This window comes from Monodon monoceros, unplaced genomic scaffold (genome assembly GCF_005190385.1).
Source record: "Monodon monoceros isolate NGI ecotype Baffin Bay Population unplaced genomic scaffold, NGI_Narwhal_1 Super_Scaffold_3, whole genome shotgun sequence".
In the NCBI taxonomy this organism is placed as follows: Eukaryota; Metazoa; Chordata; class Mammalia; order Artiodactyla; family Monodontidae; genus Monodon; species Monodon monoceros.
In genome coordinates, this window is record NW_021703780.1 from 16,639,970 (window position 1) to 16,664,207 (window position 24,238).

The 24,238-nt window shown below is 41.6% G+C and overlaps 1 protein-coding gene across 2 annotated transcripts in view; it reads right to left on the reverse strand.

Annotated features, from left to right (window-relative positions):
• MBOAT1 (membrane bound O-acyltransferase domain containing 1) overlaps nt 1-24,238 on the reverse strand; it is a 113,168-nt gene that overhangs the window by 23,257 nt on the left and 65,673 nt on the right. For both annotated transcript variants that reach the window (XM_029243732.1, XM_029243733.1), the window contains exons 5-8: nt 7,221-7,276; nt 5,127-5,181; nt 3,481-3,664; nt 1,375-1,567 (exon numbers count right to left, since the gene is read on the reverse strand). In XM_029243732.1, the coding sequence (XP_029099565.1) occupies nt 1,375-1,567; nt 3,481-3,664; nt 5,127-5,181; nt 7,221-7,276 (488 nt within the window). The remainder of the gene's footprint in view (nt 1-1,374; nt 1,568-3,480; nt 3,665-5,126; nt 5,182-7,220; nt 7,277-24,238) is intronic.

Genomic DNA, 24,238 nt, shown 5'->3' on the forward strand with positions numbered 1-24,238 from the left:
GTTGGTGTACACGTCTGTGTCCTCACAGACTGCAACGGTCTTGAGGGCTGAGATATCTTACCCACCTTTGAGTTCCTCATAGCACACAGACTGGTACTCCACAAAAAAAACTCCTTGACTTAAACTGAATGGGACCAGAAACAAAATTTCCCCCGTGGCAAATTTTGGAAAAGCCCTGAAGTCTCTCTCTGGTCAAGCATAACATAAATACTGCGCTAGACTGAACTTGTCTCTGAACATTGTGACCTTTAAAAATAATTTGGACCAGGAGCAGGGAAGAAAGAGGAATGGGGGGTTATTCCTTTGTTTAATGGACAGTTTCTGTTTCAGGAAAAGGTCTGGAGATGGATGGTGGTGATGATGGTTGCACAACACTGCAAATGAACTTAATGCCATTAAATCGAACACTAAAGATGGTTAAAATGGCAACTTTTACATTATGTATATTTTACCGTAATAAAAATAATAAATGAAAAAAAACAGTAGCTACGAACTTGATTTGGGGGCTATAAACGTGGAGCATGAAATGAGAGAAGAGAACTCAATTAAGTGCTGTGCCCTTATGAAATATGGACTAAGCACTGGGAACTGAGTTTAATAATCTATTTGGCTTCATAAACCAAGTCACTGTTCCCTGACATCAAGCCCCAGGTCACTGGCAGCTAAGGTGTTAAACTTCCATTCCTGAAAGGGTTCCAAATGTGAAATAGATACGGTTACCATGCCTTATCAAAATACTTTACCATTCTTGGTAAGTAAACAGAAGGTTTATTGCTCACTTTAGCAAAGGTTTCAACTTTTCTGGTCTAAAATTATTTAAAAGGAAAGAGATGAAAGCTTAATATTGGCTAAAGATATCTCACAGGGGGAAAAAAAGTGTGATAATACCAAATTAAGTTGAACTTTCTACCTTTAAAAAAAAAAGTCACTTGAAATCAGTTTCTTTCTAAGGTATAAAGCTTAACCAACAATTTCTTAAAGAAGTGTAACCTAAATGAGCACATGTGTTGATACAATTAAGTCAGTGTATATCCTGTATTACAGACAAGCCAGAAAAATTACCAGAAAGCCAGATCATTCTGGAATTTTTCCCTAACTTTCCAAGTAGGGTTGGTAGAAGAAGCAGCTTCCAGGTTGTGACGTCTGTTAATAACAACAGCCGGGATTTCTTTCCTCCTTATCACAGATAATTGAGTTTATGGGCGGCGGGAAAGAAGAGGGTTACTCCGGAAGGTAGAAAGTGACCCTGGCTCAACTGCCTTCCATCATGCATTGGACTTTTTTTAGATTAGCTGACCCAAACGCTGCCCTGGCCAAGCCATCCAAGGAGTATCATTTTTCCCTCATTCATTTAGCACCCTCCAACAAACTCACCTAACGTCCAGGCAAAGTAATACTTGGGCTTCGAGGCTTGCATGACAACATATAAGTAGCAGAGTCGGGTCAGAAAGTTTGCTTTATGAACAAACCAGTCGTCAACCAGGCAGGTGACAGGGAAGGTCTTCGTAAGCGTCAAAAACAAAAGGAGAGACACCAAGGTCATGCACAATTTGTGTATCACGGCTCCCTGAAAATGGGGGGAAAAATGAGGTAACTATTCAGAAGACACTGGTATGAGGAAAACAATTTCAGCAAAGGCACATTGAGAACAAAGCCGTTTCAAAGCTGCTTTGGCAATATTCTCTAGAAGGAGTGGCAAAAGGCATTCTTCCTCAGGGCACGTATTGGGTGATGGGCATTATGTGCTATATTTAGATGCAGAACACACCTCTGACACCTGAGGTGGATGGATCTAAAACAAAAGAAAACTTTTACCGGCACATTCTACCAACAATGGGCAGGTGGTTTTATTACCCAAAACATAAGAGAAATCAGTAACATTACAGGGTGGCGATCTTCCATCAGAAAGAAAGAACCATTGGCCCTGCGGTCCTGCAGCCAGCAGAGCCAAGGAAATGGGTTTGAATCGCCAGCAAGGGGCACAGAGGCTTAGCTGGGAAGGATTATGTGCACATAATTACATGTCTGAGCCAGGACGTGGGCAGGTAGTAGAAAGCTTTAGAAAACCTTTCTGGTTGGTTTACATGTAGTCTGCTCTGGGGTCAAGCTATACAGAGGTTTTAAATTCCTCTGGATGGAATCGTTTTGCCTGGTTCCCCTGACATTCCAAACATCAACAGAATTATAGTTCCCAACTTTATAAAAACAGACTTCTTTTACTTGTAACATAGGGATAGCAGTAGCACCTCCCCCAGAGGGTGGCTTGGGGTTTCAGCGTGTGAATATTTACAAGGGGCTGAAAGCAGTGCGGGGCTCCCCGTTAAGTGCGCACCACGCTTAACTATGACGACACTGCTGAGGGGCCAGCAGCTTGTGTGCGCCAGCCCCTCCCATCCATGTGTCCTTAGCCAAAATGGAACCTTAACCGCTTCATGTTCTCTGGGCACAAAAAAATGCGAGAGTCTCCTTGGAGGGTCATGTGAAGACTCTCTAATAATGTTATTTTCCAAATTCAAGTATGTGAAACGCAGCACTCCTGTGACAGATACTCCCTAGAAACACCTGTGGTTACTTTGATGTCTCCCAGCCACAGTGACCTCACTCCTAGATTCTGTCAATAAAGCCCCTGGGGCTGAGACATCTAAGTAATCATAAAGTGCAGAGGACCCAAATGTGTCAAAACTCTCCAAAAATGCATGCTTTATTAATCAATCACTTAAATTTTCAAATACTTAATGTTGCCTGATGGTAGCACTTTAAAAATATTTAAATTACCCTCAATTTCTCCCTTTCCAATGTTCCCCATCCCTTCAATTAATTACAGGTTTCCCTTAAATATAAGATATTTGATCTGGATAAATTCAGCATATTTGTAAAGTTCAATGAATTAAGCGCATGTTGACTAATCTGAGGTTAATACACTTCAGATTAAAATTTAAATGTTGTTTAAAAAAACCACCTAAACTCTCTCAAAGTCAATATGACCAAACTACAGGCATGCCAGTGTAAAACTGGTTTCCCTTGCCATAAAAGCAGGATCTGCAATAAAAAGCACATTTATTCTGGTCCCACTCTTTCCTCCTCCACCATTTATGACATAGTATCTTTTGGCTGTCTATGAATTTCTATTCATAAAGAGAAAACACTCATAAATTTGAATGTGTTAACAAGCACAGTCATAGGCACATTGTAGGCACTAAATATTGGCTGGTTGGCAAATGGGTTAATTGCTTCAATATTCCCAGCCAATGAGCTGCGAATTGGCTCTGTGAAATAAACATCTGTTGCTCCAACACAGAGAACTACTGCAAATAAATACCAATATTGGTATTTTAAACAAACAGGGGGAAAATGTTACCAGCCAAGATTTCTGATAAACTGTTTGGCTTTTTAATTAGAACAATTAAAAGTGACAGTCGGCCCTGGCAGCAAAGCTCATTTTCTGGACCTCTGGGTAAATACTTGGCACTAAAAACTTACAGTGGGAGAAGGTTCTGGCAGGCTGTGGAAGCCTTTTTTCTTCCAGTTCACTTCCAGCAACTTCATGTGTGTATGTCTCCCCTCAATGAAGGCTATATACTCCTTGAAATTGTTACAAGGGCCTGCTATGACACTCATGAAGTTGAGAAGGTAGCTTACGTATTCCAAAAAGGAGGGTTTTGCTCTGCGAAAATAAAGTAAAAGGTTGAAGAGTCTTCAGTCTTTGATTTTTCGTTCATATTGCAAATATGCCGATCGTAAACACAGGTGTTGTCTCTGTGGGTTGTTAAACGCGGCATGATCTTTCCTTGTTCTGGTCCTTTAAAAATCCGTCCAAGGAGAAATCTAGTTGAAAGGAAGTTATTGAGGTGGGTGGCGCAGAGACGGCACAGCACTCCGTGGCGCCCTCTGCTGGCCACCCACAGCTATAAACGCGGAGGGCCAGGAGTGGGCCAAAGGCAACCCTGAGGCTGGGAAATGCTCTTTCTCAACAACAACCTTGGCTGTCTGTGTACCAGAGAAAATGAAGGTACTGAACATAAGGCAAGGTGGGAACCCGACCTAACGGGAGTTGGTTGAGATGCTTTGAAATGGGAAAGCTCCCTCCCAACTGCCAAAATAAATACAAAACAAATGATGGGTAGAACCAGTTTCCACTTGAGGCCACACAAACTACAGCTGTAACAGCCTCTTGTCTGCTTTGGCAACCAGGCACGAGGTCCCGGACAACGGACAAGGGAAGTGGCGGGAAAAAATTTTCTAGAGACCAGTTCTGTCTAGTGTTTTAAGGGCCTTTGAAAGGGCATGCTCTTCAAGTAGGACAGAATTGTGGGGAAAGGCTTCCTCAGATGCCATTGCTAACCAGTCACTGGAATTATGCCCTATAGCATTTACACCCCCATGATGCTTAGCAAAGAACTTGGTTCATTAGACTCTTCCAATGATAACTTTCTACATTGCTTCCAAGTCCCAATTTCTTAATGAAGGAATGAAGCTGGGACCCTCTCTTACATATCCCAGTTATTTCCCGCTACTCTCTGGTAGGAACCCTCCACCATGGCTGCACCACTCTTCCCCATATGCTACCCCATAAGCCATTTCTGCTCCTCTGTCAGCGTTATTCTCCTACTTTAGACGGCCTCCCTTCCTCTCCGATACCCATCCTCTTTCTACTACATATCAACACTGGCCAAAGACCACCTTCAGCTTCCTCCTTCATCCTATTCTCCAGCCCATATTTATCTCTCCAACCCCACATCCTATCTTTTTTCATGCCAGCATAATCATACTGATAGGCACTGATAATTAACTGTTTCTTGGCAACCCTCAGACACATGCCCAATAAAAATAATTTTGGAATAAAGAGAACAACCCCACTGAAGGAGAATCCTGTAAAACTAACAAAATACAGAGCCATTTACCCTTTGATCTAGCACTCTCAGTTCTGGGAATCTATCCCACAGCTACACCCAAACCCATTTAAAATGACCTATGGACAAGGTTATCATGGCTTACCGTTTATAAGAGCCAAAGACTGGTAGACAACCCAAGTGTCCATCAATAGCAGATTCATTCAATAAACAACATTAAGGAAGATCTCTGCATACTGATACCCAAGGGGCTCAAGAATATATTGTCAAACTTACTTTACAGCAAGCCGACGTTGCTCAGTGGAAAGATCTTCAGCCTTTCGACCTAATCCTATGAAAAGAAATATTGAGAAATAAGAAGTTTTAAGTGAAGTAGATAACTTAATCCTTAAAGAGGCTTATAAAAACTCATTTGAAAGAAGTGATTCGTTTTTGTTTCATCAATCATAAACAGTCCCCGTTCTCCATTTTTTTCAATGGATCAAAGGGCTGCCTGTAAGGACACGTGTGAGGAGGAAAGTCTCTATAGGTTATGAAGAGGGGAGAATTCAGGGGTTACCCCGATTTAATTCACACAGTATGAACATGGATCCCAGAGAACCCTTCACACCTCATACACTCCTTACCACGCTGTATATATTGCTCCATGAGAGACATAAGCCTGCCTTTGCAGCCAGCACCTGCCTAACTGCCTTCCTGATTATGCTGGGTGCAGATACCTGGTATAAGCTGGGAATGCAGTGGAATGGATGGGGAAAGGAATAGGGGACTTTCCTCTTCCAAAAAAAACAGGAAACGTAACCCTGAATGCATGGAAAACACAAAAGAATTAACAAGAGGTTTTTCTTCTTTTAAAACCCATCCATGCCAGAAAAACTCCCAACCAAATCACATTTGTGCTTCCTATAAAATCTGTATGTTAACTAATAGTCAAGGAAACCGAACTGTCATCTTAAGAGCAGAAGAAGTCGACTTTAAAACTGTATATTCAGCTAAGACTGATTAGGGTTACCGACCATCAAGGCAACTCAAAAACATGCCTGAGAGAAGGCAGAGAGTTTCTGGAGTTTACTTGTTCCTCCCACACACAAGAAAAAAAAAAGAAAAAGGCAAATAAACATTTTGCTGCATGTAAGGGATGTTCCAAAAAACAGGGTAAACTGAGAATGCTTTAAAAAGTAAATTTAGGCAAAAATCCTGTGTATTAAAAACAAAACAAAACCAAGAAGCAATGTTAATAAAAGAAAAAAATCACACTCACTTTTTTCTAAGATCTCATCAAATAGTACAGCTCTGGCAATCCCAGGAATTAAACTGATTTTAGCTATTGACTTACGGTGCTAATGTGAGTCTATAACAACTACCAAATGGTTTTCAGGTACAAAAATATTGACCAAATCACCCCATTTTGCCCAGGACTTTGCCAATGTGGGCACTAAAAATCTCATATCCTGGGAAACTTCTGGGTTCTGGGCAAACCAGGACAGTTGCTCACCCTAGAAAGACTCCATCCTCAGAATAAAATTACTCAGTTCTCTACAGAATGACTAAATCACCAAGTATGAACTAGGAATAAACAGGGTCAAAACGAAATTAAACCAGCTCCCCAGCTGTAAGGAAAAGCAGGAAGACTCGCTAGCAGAGACTAAATCTTCCCAACCCGTCAACACATAAAGAAATTTCAACAGTCGCAAAGTATTTGCCAGAGCCGTACAAATCCGCAGAAGATACCTTTACTAATTGCACCTGGCATCTCTTAAGCCCATATTGAAACCTTCCACATGGATGGAAGGGCCATCCTCCTTTCCTGGAACCCAGTATTAACGGTGGAAATAATCACACTTTCTGGCCATTATCAGGAAGGGCCTGAGCGAAGAAAATGTTCAGTTTTATATAAAGAAAAGATAATTTTTCTTCCCAGCTTTTTATAGGTTTGGGCTAATCTCATTAGATAATTTTCCAATCCCCCGCACCCCCAAAAAATGGTTAACTAGCCAATGCTGTTTAACATTTTACTACCTCATGAGCTTCTCAGAGATTAAACCAAAGAAAAAGGATTCCATTTCTTCTGAATGGATTTGGAAATGAAGGGCAGAGAGCACCACACATCAACTTAAATTTAAAACACTGTAAAACTAAACAGAAAACCCACCATTCTCAATATAAACATTTTAGCCAAGACTATGGATGCAGCAGGGAAATGGTAAATAATAGCTGGGAAAGTAAAAAGCTATGATTAAAGTGGGCTGCAATTTTTTTTGCAAGATCTGCCAGCCCTTGTCTAACCTTTGAACTGTGTATACAGTAGAAAAGAAGAGCTCTGAAGGTCAGGCTCACTCTTAGAACCAAAAGGAGGGCTGTTTTTCTCACCGTCATGAACTTGGAATGCCAAGGTTGTGATCTTCTGAGTGACAATCATCAAAGGCCTAAAAGGAAGATAGAAAAAAATCAAGATCGGCAGGACTGCCACTGGAGAAAACATTTCTTCCATTTCTGGGCATGGTAGTGTTTCATCTTGAAGATTATGAAATAAAATACAAAAATACAGAATTCAAACAATTGTTTTTCCCTTCCAAATCACTTTAAATAAGTAGATAGGCAACGGTGAACAAGAAGATCACCGGAGAAACTCCCTCTTGCATTCTTACTCTAAGCTAAGTTCTAGGACCAGCCCTGCCAGCATCGCCTGGAGCTTGTCAGAAACATAGACTTTCACACTCCATTCCCACCCCAGAAAATGAGAACCTGCATTTTAACAAGATCTCCATGGAACTCAAATGCACATTTAAATGTAAGTAGCGCTGGTTTGGGAGGTGACCTAATCCAGTGCCCTGGTTCCACCTGGATGGATATGTATCTTGGCTTCTTCATGCGAATATGCTCTAACATGCTTTGTTCTATTTAAAGGCAATTCTTTCATTCACACATAGTAAAAGATACATTTGTAAAATGTAGCTGCCTGTAAATAAACCATTTAGTGACCAAAAATAGCACCAATCTTATTTTGAAAAAAGCCATCAAATACAAGCCTAAGAAGTGACACCCATGTCAACAAGCATGTCAAGATAATTCAGTGTATACCTATATCCCCATATATATGTATACATACAGCTGATTCACTTTGTTATACAGCAGAAACTAACACAACATTGTAAAGCAATTATGCTGCAATGAAGATGTTCAAAAAAAATCACACACACACAAAAAGATAATTCAATGGAAGCAATAGTATTTTCAACAAATAGCGATGGGACAACTAGATATCCACATAAAAAGCACACAAAAAGTAACTAAAAATGGTTCAAAGACCTAAATGGAAGCGCTAAACTATAAAACTCTTAGAAGAAAACACAGGCATAAATCTTCATGACCTTAGATTTGGCGATGACTTCTTAGATGTAACATCAAAAGCACAAGTAACAAAAGGAAAAGATAGATTAAATGGATATCATTAAAACTTAAAATTTAGTGCTTCAAAGGACACACACAATCAAGAAAGTGAAATTCACAGAATGCATGAAAATATGTGCAAATCATATATCCGCTAAGGAACTCGTACTAGACTATGTAAAGAACACTTCCAACTCAATAATAAAAAGACAAAAGTAACAATTTAAAAATGGCCAAAGGATCTGAATGGACATTTATATTAAAAAAAGATATAGAAATGGTGAATAAGCACATGAAAAGATGCTCAGTAGTAATCAACCCTCAGAGAAATGCAAATCAAAACCACAATGAGATACGACTTCACAAACACTAGGATGACCAGAATCAAAAAGACAGATTGTTTTGGCCACAAGGTGGAGAACTGGAACCCTCACACATTACTGGTGGGAATATTAAACGGTGCAGTTACCTGAGAAACAGTCTGGCAGTTCCTCAAAACGTTAAACATAGAATTACCACATGACCAAGCAATTCCACTCCTAGGTATATACCCATGAGAAATAAAAACATGTCTACACAAAAACTTGTACATACATGTTCAGAGCAACATTATTCATAACAGCCCCCAAAGAAATAACCCAAATGTCCATCAACTGATGAATGAATAAAATGTGATATGTCCCTCTAACAGAATATTATTCAGCAATAAAAACAATAAAGTACTGATACATGCTACAACATGGATAGACCTTGAAAACACTATGCTAGGTGAAAAAAGCCAGGCATAAATGGCCACATATTGTATGATTCCATTTATATGAAATATCTAGACTAGGCAAATCCACAGAGAAATGGATTGCTGGTTGCCTAAGTCTCAGGGAATTGGGAGGAAATGAGGAGTGATAGCTAATGCATACAGGTTTCTTTGGGCTGGGTGGGTGATGAAAATGTTGCAAAATTAACTGTGGTAAAATGGTTACACTCTGTAAATTCACTCTGCATATGTGTTTAAACCTGCTGAATTGTATACTTTAAGTGGTTGAATTGCATTGTATGTGAATTATATCTCAATAAAGCTGCAATTAAAATGACACCTGAAAACTGAACAGCTACACGTAAAAGAATGAAACGAGAACATCCTCTAACACCATAAAAATAAACACAAAATAAGCCCAAAAATAAACTCAAAATGGATTAAAGATCTAAATGTAAGGCCAGACACTATAGAACTCTTGGAAACATAGGCGGAACACTCTCTGACATAAATTGCAGCAAGATCTTTTTTGATCCACCTCTGAGAGTAATGAAAACAAAAATAAACAAATGGGACCTAATGAAACTTAAAAGCTTTTACACTGTGAAGGAAACCATCAATAAAACAAAAAGAAAACCCACAGAATGGGAGAAAATATTTGCAAGCAAAGCAGCTGACAAGGGATTAATCTCCAAAATATACAAATAGCACATGCAGTTCAATATCAAAAAAACAAACAACCCAGTCAAAAAATTGGCAGAAGATCTAAATACACATCTCTCCAAAGAAGACATACAGATGGCCAAGAGGCACATGAAAAGATGCTCAACATCACTAATTATTAGAGAAATGCAAATCAAAACTACAATGAGGTATCACCTCCTACCGGTTTAGACTGGCCATCATCAAAAAAATCTACACACAATAAATGCTGGCGAGGGTGTGGAGAAAAGGGAACCCTCTGACACTGTTGGTGGGAATGTAAATTGGTACAGCCACTATGGAGAACAGTATGGAGGTTCCTTAAAAAACTAAAAATAGAGCTACCATATGATCCAGCAATCCCACTCCTGGGGATATATCCAGAGAAAACCATAATTCGAAATGATACATCCACCTCAATGTTCATTGCAGCACTATTTACAATAACCAGGACATGGAAGCAACCTAAATGTCCATCAGTGGAGGAATGGATAAAGAAGATGTAGTGTGTACATATATATATATATATATATATACACACACACAACACACACACACACACACACACACACACACACACACAATGGAATATTACTCAGCCATAAAAAAGAATGAAAAATGCCATTTGCAGCAACGTGGTTGGACCTAGAGATTATCATACTGAGTGAAGTAAGTCAGACAAAGACAGACAAATATCGTATCGCTTATATGTGGAATCTAAAAAATGGTACAAAGGAACCTATTTACAAAACAGGATAGAGTCACAGATGTAGAAAACAAACTTGTGGTTACCAGGGGGGAAAGGGAGGGAGGGATAAATTGGGAGATTGGGTTTGATATATACACACTACTGTATGTAGATCACATAACTAATAAGAACCTACTGAATAGCACAGGGAACTCTATTCAATACTCTGTAATGACCTATACGGGAATAGAATCTAAAAACCAGTGGATATATGTGTATGTATAACTGACTCACTTTGCTGTACAGCAGAAACGAACACAACATTGTAAATCAACTATACTCCAATAAAAAATTAATTTAAAAAAAGACATGTTTTTCCAATCATCTAGCCTAGCTTAGTACCTTTAATAGCTCTATCCTTGCCCAGTGAGACGAGATAAAATCCCACTGCCCAACTACCCTACTTTCCTTCAAACCTTCTAAGTTTAGCCTGGTTATCTGATCTCCATTCTCATAGCTTCTTATTGAATTTGCTGTCTCTGACCCGTATGGACTGATGACTCATTTACATAGAAAGCTGAGGTTTGGTCAACGTCCTATGACAGCATCCCTGGGATAAACCTAGGATGCCGCACAGCCTCTGTGCCCTGAGCTCAGGCCACGCTCAGGTGTGGCAGGATGGGATCAGAAGCAAAGCATCTTTAGGCCAAGGCTGATGTGTCCACTGCGCTCGGCCGCCTCTCTGTGAGTGCATTTTCTTTAATTCCTCTCGTTCTCATTTCCATTTTCCATCTCTTTAAAATAATAAGCATGTAATATTTTAAACTGTCAATATGAACTAATAAGATAAACTATTTTAAAGAAAGTGTCAACAAATGCCCTTTGACATCTTAACACCTACACCCAACTTTATATCTTATTTGTAAAATCCAGTGGCCAACGTTTGAAACAAGATTCCTAATGTTGTGTAAGGCGAAGAGAAGGAGAAGTGATTTGTCTGACTGCGGAAGGGAGGAGTGACTTGCTCTCCAGGACTGGGGGAGAAGTGGGGGGTGGCAGACAAGGGAGCCCCCAAAGTGGTCATTCTAGCGCAGCAAGACATGCTCATAGCTGACAGTAATTTTGACCATTCTCTTGTATAGTGAAAAAAATAACTGCTTCCAGAACACTGAGGTTTGGGTCCTAGAAATAAGGATTACATCAAAACTTTCTATAAGAGCAATTTCGTCTTACAGACAAATATATAACTTCACAGCTCATCTTCTTGATGTTCAACACCACCTCTGACCCAGAATGTATAAAAGATGCCGAGAGCTGTTTTTCTTGAAAGGGACTTACACTAAGCATCACATTCAATGTAGTTGCCAAATATGACTGTTTTTGTTTTCAAAGCCTCTTTGTGCTTTTTTTTTCCTGTAAGATTGTAAGCCTGAGGAATCAGTAATAGGACTTAAACTCCCAGCCTTCTTTACACAAAGCCCGGCACACATTTTTTGTGTTTTGAGACACACATTCTGGTAACCATGCAGCTTGCAAACCAAGTTCCTACCTCTGATTTAATTCACAACTTCATTTTAAAAAGGTCTAAAAAATTGATATATCCATAAAGGAAATGTGTCATGGAATTAGCCTGACCTTCAGCCTCTACAGAAATGTACCATTTGTTTTCCTCTTTCTGGGGTTAGATTTAATGTATTCCAATTAGGCACATGTTCAGCAAAGCATTTGGAGTCTATTCACAGAAGTGGTGGGCATGAGAAAGCACCTCTCAGGTTGGCTGCTGGGGGTGCGTAACTGACTGGCTACAGCTGCATCCTCTGATTCCACCACCTTGCTGGTGCTCAGCCCACGCCTCCCTGAGGCTACGTCCAGCCAATGACTGAGCACAGCAGGGTAGCCACGCCCTCCAGACCAGGCGCGGTGCTCCTCAGCCAGGGAATTCCAGCTCGAGGACTCATCCTTGAACTCGCTGAAACAGGCTCAGAACTGCACTGCAGTCCAAGACCTCCCTTCCTTCCTTCCCTCTCCCATCTCAGGGGTGAGACGTGCATTTTAATCTGATGGCTCTCCCAGCCTCATCCAGTTGCCTCCCTGTTTTCCCTCACAGGTATTTCGCCCAACAAATCTCATACATCTGTTCTCATCTTGGCGTCTGCTTCTCAGAGAACCCAGACTAATGTAATACACACTACTGAGTATCTAGATCAATGTAAATAAATAATAATTACTCCATGTTCAATCTGTACCTTTGGGCCTATATAAGAACCACACTGTTATCATTCTTTAAGGGAAAAAAATCTCCCTTTTGGGGGGAAAAAATAAGAAGCTATGGATCAAATTTTGTTACCCATCATCTAGACTATACTTTTAATAATATATTGTTTCTGTTTTAAACATCTGAAGAAGTTTCTAGCAACTTAAATAAGAAGCGACTCACACATGTGATCATGGGCTTATAAAAAACAACATACTGACAACTTGCAGAAAAGGAAATGGAGTTAGATTCCTCCTACATTCTTACTTTTCTGTGGGTGTAAGGAAGAGCGCCATACACTCCTGAACAGAGGAAGTCCATTCTGAACGCTTTTCACTGATCAATTTATTTAAACCAATGGGTAGATCAGATGCCAAACTCAGACTGCACAGCTTACTGAGATTTCAGAGTCAAATCCAGAGAGTTACCGACTTAGGATAAAACTCAAATACCAGGACTTCCCTGGTGGTACAGTGGTTAAGAATCCGCCTGCCAATGCAGGGGACACAGGTTCGAGCCCTGATCCGAGAAGATCCCACATGCCGCGGAGCAACTAAGCCCGTGCGCCACAACTACTGATCCTGCACTCTAGAGCCCGTGAGCCACAACCACTGAGCCCGTGTACCACAACTACTGAAGCCAGCGTGCCTACAGCCCGTGCTCCGCAACGAGAAGCCACCGCAATGAGAAGCCCGCGCACCACAACGAAGAGTAGCCCCCGCTCGCCGCAACTAGAGAAAGCACACACAATGCAGCCAAAGTAAATATATAAATATATTTTAAAAAACACTCAAATACCATCGATGTTGCATTTCAGTCAAAACATAATATAATCTAAGACGTGTTTGTTGGTCTGCGATCGGAATTCATGTTTTTTCCGGCAAAAATACAAAACCCAGGAGATCGAAGCACATACTACAAGCACACGAAGGGCACAGAAAGGCTCCTTGATGCAGCCAAAGGACTTCCTCAGGACAATGAGGCCTTAGAAGCTTAGCTGTACTCAGATTATCCACCCCCTGAGAAGTAGGCCCTGTCCTTGGATTTTTACACACTCACCAGTCAGAGGCCCCTGCCCTTGAATCTATGGGAACTACCTGACCAATCGGAAACCAAGGTTTGAATCCAGCAGGGTTGAGATGGGGCCATTTCTCTTTTGTCCTGTGAATTTTTTTCATGATAAAAAAAAAAAAAAGCTGAAGAAAATTTTTTCTTCCTGAACCTAAAATTATTAGTCTAATTTGGATAAAGAAATATAGGGGGAAATAAAGTATGGGGAAAACAGGCAGATGGAGATGTGTTTAGAGTAAAAAGAAAGAACTATGCCACTCTGCTCTCCCCACCACACACACACACACACACACACACAAACACATGCGCACACGCACACACACACACATATAAAATCAATGCCTTCTGATACAGACTTCGGGCAATTTACCAGTAGTGGTACCCATTCATCCATTTCCATTTCCCGTATCAACTCCCAACAAAAAATAACCTGTTTTTAAAACACTAAGCAAAACCCTGTTTTGAGCAGTATTCCAGTATAACCTGCCTATTGTACCTTAATCTTTGGACCTTAAGTGGTTAAGTTCTCTGTCCCGGTAAAGCTTGGATGGAACAATGAGATGATGCAGTCATCAGTTAGAGGTGTCAAAAGAGCCAACCAATCACAGCTGGCTGGACAGCATCAAGCCAAATCTGACATTCAAGGATCTTATTTTCCCTAACAGGTAATTTTAGATGCAAAAAGTTATACTTTATCTTTTCATCAATTCTTTGTTTATAATACAAATCCACTTACAATGCATACATACTAGGAAAGCAAGGAGTCAGGCCAGCAAGAAGTTTGACAGGATGGGAGAATCCAATGCAACAAACTTCCAATCAACCGCAATCTAGGACGGGGCTGGATCTTGCACAACAACTAGGGGTGCCAAGATACAATGCAAACTGCAGCCCGTGGCCCAGACCCAAGAGCTGAGGGCCAGACAGGAGGCTGTTGCTTCTGCCCCTCCAGTATCCCCCTGCTCCCGGGATTACTGAAGAGGGGGGTGATGATATTATACCTTTAGTACAATGCTCCCAAACTCCTATCAACTATGCCAGCCTGGGGGAAGAAAACAAGGGACTCCTGGAGTCAGAGCAAAGAAAGTACATGGTTCCACCAGGCTTCCTAGAGCTGCAAATGAAGGCAATGGAAACTCCTCTGGACTCACTTCAGAGTTCACTGGTATCTGTTCAGACCCATCTAATCTCTATACTTTGGCACTCAACAACAACAGAATCACCAGCTCTCCGTTTTAACAGGAACCCGCCAAATATACTTGGTATAACTTATACTCATGTCCTCAGAATTAAATTCCAAGTGATGGTGCTAATTACTGAAAAGCTGGCAGCAGACTGAAGGAGAAACATGAAATACGCTAATCTGGAAATCTCTTTGCAAATCTCTTCTTTTGTTCATATTACAGAACCCAGTTATTTGCACATACTGGGCTGGTTAGGTAGAGTGATCAGGATATCATAAACCAACAGAGGAAAACATCTCGCATGGAACAACAGGGCAATGATCTCCACTGCTCCAAGGGATGTGGGCAAGTGATACTTCTAGAATGCCCAACAGGATAACCAGGAACACAAACGACTATTGTCCCACTGGCTTAGGCTGCAGCTCAGCACGATGCGCATGCATAGTACGCGTTCAAACACATTTAAATAACATGTAGAATTTCTTATCACAATCATATAAAACAACTATTAAAATCCCCAATAAAGACCACCCCCAACCCCAGACAGAATCACTGTCTTAGCATGTATTATTTCCTTCTACTCTTTTTTCTACACATGTCCACATTCATAAAAGTGGAATCTTAGGGCTTCCCTGGTGGCGCAGTGGTTGAGAGTCCGCCTGCCGATGCAGGGGACACGGGTTCGTGCCCCGGTCCGGGAAGATCCCACGTGCCGCGGAGCGGCTGGGCCCGTGAGCCATGGCCGCTGAGCCTGCGCGTCCGGAGCCTGTGATCCGCAACGGGAGAGGCCACAGCAGTGAGAGGCCCGCGTATCACAAAAAAAAAAAAAAAAGGAATCTTAATACATGTATTTGTTTTGTGGTTTTGATTTTCCATTATATTGTAAGCATTTTCCAATGTCACTAAATATTCTTTGACGACATCATTTTTAATGGATGTATATTAGTACCATAATTTAATCATTCACCTCTTTTGGACCAATCAGGAGCTTCCAATTTTGCACTATTATCGACAACAGGTGAACACGCTTATGAATAAATTTGATTTCATTAAGGTAATTCAGTTCCTAGGAATTTATCCTATTATAGGATATAAACTTTAAAAAGATTCTTGCTTAAAATTTATGGCTAACTTGCCTTCCAGAACGGTTGTACCAATTCATACTCCCACTAGCAGCGTATGAGTTCTCATTTCATAATGTTTTCAAAAACACATGGGTAACTCAAATTGCCAACATGATGGGAGAGCAATTATCTGCCTGAATCTGGCCTTGCCTGCAAAAGGAATTAAGCTTCCTCCTTGCTGCTTCCCTCAGAAGAAAACTCGAATTGCGCCCTTCTGTGAGCAAAAAGGAATCAGTTCACCATCACCAACTTAAAAGGAATCAACTATCAGCTTTATTACAAGCAGTTGTTGAGCTTCCCCGGGGAGAACAGTAAGTGCTCCAGTATTGTTAATCACCCATATTCACAGAGAAAACACGGAGGACACTGGCTTCTACATGTATTGATACAAACTACATTAGCAGCACTAATAAAAGTGTATCTTGTGTGTCGTCCTCACCATTTAACATCAGTCTTGATTACTTTCAGAATGGTAACAAAATTGCGAGCCCCAGAATCATCCGAAGTACAAGTTTATGTGCTCCCCCCAAATTAAAAACATATATACGTCATCGGACACAAACACTAACATACTCCAATCCTGTTCAATTCCTGTCTGTGCTCTTACTCAAGTAAGTATGTTCAGCACATAGGTTCACATGCATGCTCAAAAGAGAACAGCTATCACATCAGGCTGCTTTAAAACGCCAAGTTCAACTTCAAATCACCGCTTCATTCCTCAACAAAACCCTAAATAAGATTTTTAGGCTGAAATAAATAGTAGTGTTAAACAAATTCCGTTCTGAAGGAGAACTGGTGGTTGCTTGCATGTTCTTAATGAGACTGGACACTGGAAAAGAATCTCTCTTATTGACCATTTGTGATTTAAAACATCTTGTCAATTTCAGTACGTACCCCTTCCATTTATGTTTCTGACATTATCCAAGAAGATGGATTTATATCAGTGAGGCACTGTGCATTTATGGCGACAGGAAAAAAAATAATTCTGCTGCTTAATGATGCCCTATAATTTTTTAAAAAAAAGACATACCCTCCAAGAACTGGATGAAGTATGGTCACTCCACAATCAGGGATCTAAATCACATTCTACTTACAGGAGCAGACACATTTTTGTTGTATCCTTTCCCAAACAAAAGTGTCCTTTCTCATTCAAACAGTCTACACTTTTGTGTGTAAAGTCAGAGATTTCTTAATACAAGAAGATCCAAAAAATAACAGAGAACAAACATCACCTAAGGAAATTTATCATGACTATGCCTATGCCGCTGAAAGCGGAATGGACAGGAACTGCTTTCCATCCTCCCCTGCTGTCAAACCCCAAATCCACCCCATTTCACAAGCACATGACTGTCTTCCCTTTATTTGCTCTTTATTTTTTCCTTTCGGTAACTTTCCACAATTCTGATTATATTAAAAATGGCATAACAGTCATTCACGAGTTTACAGTTTCATGGGCAAAACCACTGGAGGAGGAGATGTGACGAGAACAGAGTGAAACGTGGAGAGTGGAGGCATGACCAGGACCAGGGGACAGCTGTCAGCTCATCAAAGGGTATGGAATCATATAAAAATGGGTATTCATTTCCTAAAGCTGCCATAACAGATGACCACAGATTGGGGGGCTTAAAACCAGAAACGTAATGTCTCACAGTTCCGGAGGTCAGAAAGTCCCAATCAAGGTGTTGGCAGAGTTGGTTTTTTCTGGAAGCTCCGAAGGAGAATCTGTTCCATGCTTCTCCCTAGCTTTTGTGGCTGATGGCAATCTCTGGAGTTCCTTGGCTTGTAGCTGTATCACTCTTATCTCCACCTCCATCTTCACGTGACCATCTTCCCTATCTGTGTCTCTGTGTCTGTCTCTCTCGTGGCCTTCTTAGAAGGACACCAGTCATAATGAATTTAGGGCCCACCCGAATCTAGTATGCCCTCACTTTAGCTAGTTACATCTGCAAAGGTCCTATTTCCATATAAGGACATATTCTGAGACTCCAGGTGGACACGAATTTGGGGGAACACGTGTCAAGCCAGTACACAATGACATGCTCACATTTGACCTTCCTATACAAACCTGAAATAGGTAACTACATTCATTCCACAGTCTTTGGTCACCTCTGTCTCCTATAATTGTGCCTGCCATATATAGGTTCTCAGTCAGGTCTGCTGAATGATGAATGAATGAACCTTTCAATGCAGGACCAAAGCTCTTCCTTGTGGATCTGATCAATGGTGGCTACTCTCTTACATAAACCCCATCCACTGTCTCCAGAGTTGTTTCCTCTAACAAGGATTGAGAAGGTAAAAGGAAGTAAAGATGCTTGCAGAGCAATCTGTGTGCAGAATTTTTACTTGGTATAATCCTCCCTGAGATCCTTTCGGCTTTCTCAGCCACATTACATTTAATTCAACCACTATTACTTTTAATATACTAAATTTGCTTTGGTGGCTTTCCAAAGGACCCTACCTAGATTTAGAGAAACCACTCTCTCTCCTTTCACATCCATATATAATCAGCTTATTTATAATAAGTACAAACTGGAATAAACAAATTTGGGGGTAAACACATGACACTACCTAAGCGTACAAATCAATGAATGAGAGCAGAAGTGCCCATGCTCACCACCTACAAACACTCCGTGCACTGGGGTCTCAGTGAGTATGATTCACGGGCGATGGGCAGCACCAGCCAGTGAGAGCAGATGAGAGGCCTCCTGCTACACAGGTCCAAATGCAGGGACTCACGAGGTGGAAGGAAGGGGGCGCGGGAGGGAGGAGGCGGCCAGCAGGGAAAGCTCTGTAAAGCAGTAATCTTTGAGCTGGGTTATAAAAAGTGAAGTGAGAGATTTCCATGCAGTTAAGGATGGAAAAGGGGCTTCTAATCAGGGGAACGAGTAAGGCAGAGGCGCAGAGACATGAAGTAACCAAGCGCATGCACAGACCCTAAACTTTTCTGCACTGCTGCCACATGCCGTGCACGCAGGGAGGCGATGCAGCAGAGGAAGCAGTTCCAAATCACCATTGGCTTTGATACTCTAGAGAACATAGACTGGAGAAGAGGTTCAGGATGGAAGGAAAGATGGCCAATTAGGAAAGGCGCAGACATGGTGAGCCAGGGTGGTGGCACTGGGCATGAGGGGCAGTGGACGGATTCTAGGGACTGCCAGGCTGCTGACATAAGAATGTGGGTGGCAGGGAAAGGAAGGTGGCTTTCCGAGACCTCCACAAGCACCTCACATCTCTGTGCTCCTGCAGAGCTATTCCCTTTGCCAGGAATACCCCTCCTCCTGCTAAAATGCATGGTGTCTCTGACACCTGGCACTGTGCATAGCATATTGCAGACTAAAAAGTTGTTGTAGAAATGAATGAATGAATATACACTTGTGTCCTAAAAAGAAAGATGATATAGATGAGAAACAAGTAATAATCTACTTTAGGCTAAAGTCAAAGTTTTTTGTTCAATATCCCAACCAAATATGGCTGGAGGGGCTGTTTAATTGAGGCTCCTGGAAGCATTAAAAAAAAAAGGACAAATACTAGAGTATTTAACTCATTCCTTTAGTGAACATCTATGAAGAGCCAGGAACTCTTCTAAGTATGGGGAATGGGGTGTGGGGGCCCAGTTCTGAGGTTGAACCAAAAAAAAATAAAGTTTGTTGATTAAACACTAGGGAAAGTTATGACCACCATTTAAAACTACTTTTGAGACTTCCCTAGTGGTCCAGTGGTTAAGATTCCACCTTGCAATGCAGGGGACACGGGTTCGATCCCTGTTCAGGGAACTAAGATCCCACCTGCTGTGGGGCAATTAAGCCGGCTCGCAACTACTGAGTCCGCACACCACAACAAGAGAGCCCACATGCCGCCACTACAGAGGCTGCGCGCTCTGGAGCCCACGCGCCACAACTGGAGAGAAGCCTGCGCACTGCAGAGGAGGATGCGTGCCACAACTGAGACCCAATGCAGCCAAAAATAAATAAATATTGTTAAAAAGGGGCAAGATGGCAGAGGAGTAGGATATGGAGATCACCTTCCTCCCCACAGATACATCAAAACTACATCTACACGTGGAACAGCTCCTACAGAACACCCACTGAACCCTGGCGGAAGACCTCAGACCTCCGCAAAGGCAAGAAACTCCACACATACCTGGGCAGGGCAAAAGGAAAAACAGGGACAAAAGAATAGGGACGGGACCTGCACCCTGGGGAGGGAGCTGTGAAGGAGGAAAAGTTTCTAAACACTAGGAAGCCCCTTCACTGGTGAAGACGGGGCGGGGGGTGGGCAGGGGGGAAGCTTCAGAGCCACGGAGGAGAGCGCAGCAACAGGGGTGCGGAGGGCAAAGCGGAGAGATTCCCGCACAGAGGATCGATGCCGACCAGCGCTCACCAGCCCAAGAGGCTTGTCTGCTCACCCGCCGGGGCGGGCGGGGGCTGGGAGCTGAGGCTCGGGCTTCGGTCGGAGCACAGGGAGAGGACTGGGGTTGGCGGCGTGAACACAGCCTGCAGGGGGTTAGTGCACGACGGCTAGCCGGGAGGGAGTCCGGGAAAAACTCTGGATCTGCCTAAGAGGCAGGAGACCATTCTTTCAGGGTGCAAGAGGAAACGGGATTCAGGGCACCACCTAAACGAGCTCCAGAGACGGGCATGAGCCGCGGCTATCAGCGCGGACCCCAGAATCGGGCATGAGACACCAAGGGGGCTGCTGCAGCCACCAAGAAGCCTGTGTGCAAGCACAGGTCACTCTCCACACCTCCCCTCCCGTAAGCCTGTGCAGCCCACCACTGCCAGGGTCCCGTGATCCAGGGACAACTTCCCCAGGACAGCACACGGCGCACCTCAGGCTGGTGCAACATCATGCTGGCCTCTGCCACCGCAGGCTTGCCCCGCATTCCATACCCCTCCCCTCCTCCCCGAGTGAGCCAGAGCCCCCAAATCAACTGCTACTTTAACCCTGTCCTGTATGAGCAAAGAACTTATGCCCTCAGGTGACCTATACGCAGAGGCAGGTCCAAATCCAAAGCTAAGCCCCAGGAGCTGTGCCAACAAAGAACAGAAAGGGAAATCCCACCCAGCAGCCTCAGGAGCAGCAGATTAAATCTCCACAATCAACTTGATGTACCCTGCATCTGAGGAATACCTGAATAGACAATGAATCATCCCGAATTGAGGAGGTGGACTTTGGGAGCAACTGTAGACTTAGGGTTTGCTTTCTGCATCTAATTTGTTTCTGGTTTTATGTTTATCTTAGTTTAGTATTTACATCTTATTATCATTGGTAGATTTGTTTATTGATTTGGTTGCCCTCTTCCTTTTTTAATTTTTTTATATATATATTTTTTCCTTTTTCTCTTTTTGTGAGTGTGTATGCTTCTTTGTGTGATTTTGTCTGTATAGCTTTGCTTTTGCCATTTCTCCCATGGTTCTGACTGTCCTTTTTGGGGATTTGTTTTGGTTTTTTTTAGTATAGTTTTTAGCATTTGTTATCATTGGTGGATTTGTTTTTTGGTTGGTTGCTCTCTTCTTTCTTTCTTTCCTTTTTTTAAATTATTTTTTTATTTTTAAAAATTCTTTTCTATTTTAACAACTTTATTTAATTCTTTCTTTCTTGCCTTTCTTTCTTTCTTTTCCTTCGTTCTTTCTTTTTTTTCCTTCCTTCTTTCTTTCTTTTCCTTTCTTTCTTTTCCTTCCTTTCTTTTCCTTCCTCCCTCCCTCCCTCCCTCTTTTCTCCCTTTTCTTCTGAGCCATGTGGCTGACAGGGTCTTGGTGTTCTGGCCAGGTGTCAGGCCTGAGCCTCTGAAGTGGGACAGCTGAGTTTAGGACACTGGTCCACCAGAGACCTCCCGGCCCCAAGTAATATCAAACAGCGAAAGATCTCCCAGAGATCTCCATATCAACACTAAGACCAAGATCCACTCAACGACCAGCAAGCCACAATGCTGGACACCCTATGCCAAACAAATAGCAAGACAGGAACACAAACCCACCCATTAGCAGAGAGGTTGCCTAAAATCATAATAAGTTCACGGACACCCCCAAAAACACCACCAGACGTGGTCCTGCCCACCATAAAGACAAGATCCACCTCATCCACCAGAACACAGGCACCAGTCCCCTCCACCAGGAAGACTACACAACACACTTAACCAACCTTTGGTGTCTGCCTGGGAGCAGACACCAAAAACAACGGGACCTAAGAACCTGCCGCCTGCTAAACGGAGACCCCAAACACAGTAAGTTAAGCAAAATGAGAAGACAGAAAAACACACAGCAGGTGAAGGAGCAAGGTAAAAACCCACCAGACCAAACAAATGGAGAGGAAATAGGCAGTCTGCCTGAAAAAGAATTCAGAGTAATCATAGTAAAGAAGATCCAAAATCTTGTAAATAGAATGGAGAAAATACAAGAAACGTTTAACAAGGAACTAGAAGAACTAAAGATCAAACAAACCATGATGAAAACACAATAAATGAAATTTAAAATTCTCTAGAAGGAATCAAGAGCAGAATAACTGAGGCAGAAGAAAGGATAAGTGACCTGGAATATAAAATAGTGGAATTAACTACTGCAGAGCAGAATAAAGAAAAAAGAAGAATGAAAAGAATTGAAGACAGTATTAGAGACCTCTGGGACAGCATTATATGCACCAACATTTGAATTAAAGGGGTCCTAGAAGAAGAAGAGGAAAAGAAAGGGACTGAGAAAATATTTGAGGAGATTATAGTAGAAAAATTCATTAATATGGGCAAGGAAATAGTCAATCAAGTCCAGGAAGTACAGAAAGTCCCATACAGGATAAATCCAAGGAGAAACACACCAAGACACATATTAATCAAACTATCAAAAATTAAATACAAAGAAAAAATATTAAAAGCAGCAAGGGAAAACAACAGATAACATATAAGGGAATCCCTATAAGGTTAACAGCTGATCATTCAGCAGAAACTCTGCAAGCCAGAAGGGAGTGGCAGGACATACTTAAAGAGATGAAAGGGAAAAACCTACAACCCAGCAAGGATGTCATTCAGATTAGATGGACAAATTAAAACCCTTACAGACAAGCAAAAGTTAAGAGAATTCAGCACCACCAAGCCAGCTCTACAACAAATGCTAAAGGAACTTCTCTAAGTGGGAAACACAAGAGAAGAAAATGATCTACAAAAACAAACCCAAAACAATTAAGAAAATGGTAATAGGAACATACATATCGATAACTACCTTAAATGGAAATGAATTAAATGCTCCAACCAAAAGACAGAGACTGGCTGAATGGATACAGAAACAAGACCCATACATATGCTGTCTACAAGAGACCCACTTCAGACCTAGAGACACATACAGACTGAAAGTGAGGAGATGGAAAAAGATATTCCATGCAAATGGAAATCAAAAGAAAGCTGGAGTAGCAATTCTCATATCAGACAAAATAGACTTTAAAATAAAGACTACTACAAGAGACAAAGAAGGATATTACATACTAATCAAGGGATCAATCCAAGACACAACTGTAAATATTTATGCACCCAACACAGGAGCACCTCAATGCATAAGGCAAATGCTAACAGCCATAAAAGGGGAAATCGACAGTAACACAATCATAGAAGGGGACTTTTAACACCTCACTTTCACCAATGGACAGATCATCCAAAATGAAAATAAATAAGGAAACACAAGCTTTAAATGATACATTAAACAAGATGGACTTAATTGATATTTTTAGGACATTCCATCCAAAAACAGCAGAATACACTTTCTTCTTAAGTGCTCATGGAACATTCTCCAGGATAGATCATATCTTGGGTCACAAATCAAGCCTTGGTAAATTTAAGAAAATTGAAATCGTATCAAGTATCTTTTCCGACCCCAATGCTATGAGATTAGATATCAATTACAGGAAAAAGTCTGTAAAAAATACAAACACGTGGAGGCTAAACAATACACTACTAAATAACCAAGAGATCACTGAAGAAATCAAAGAGGAAATCAAAAACTACCTAGAAACAGATGACAATGAAAACACAACGACCCAAAACTTATGGGATGCAGCAAAAGCAGTTCTAAGAGTGAAATTTATAGCAATACAATCCTACCTCAAGAAATAAGAAAAACCTCAAATAAACAACCTAACCTTACACCTAAAGGAATTAGAGAAATTAAAACAAAAAACCCCCAAAGTTAGCATAAGGAAAGAAATCATAAAGATCAGAGCAGAAATAAATGAAAAAGAAATG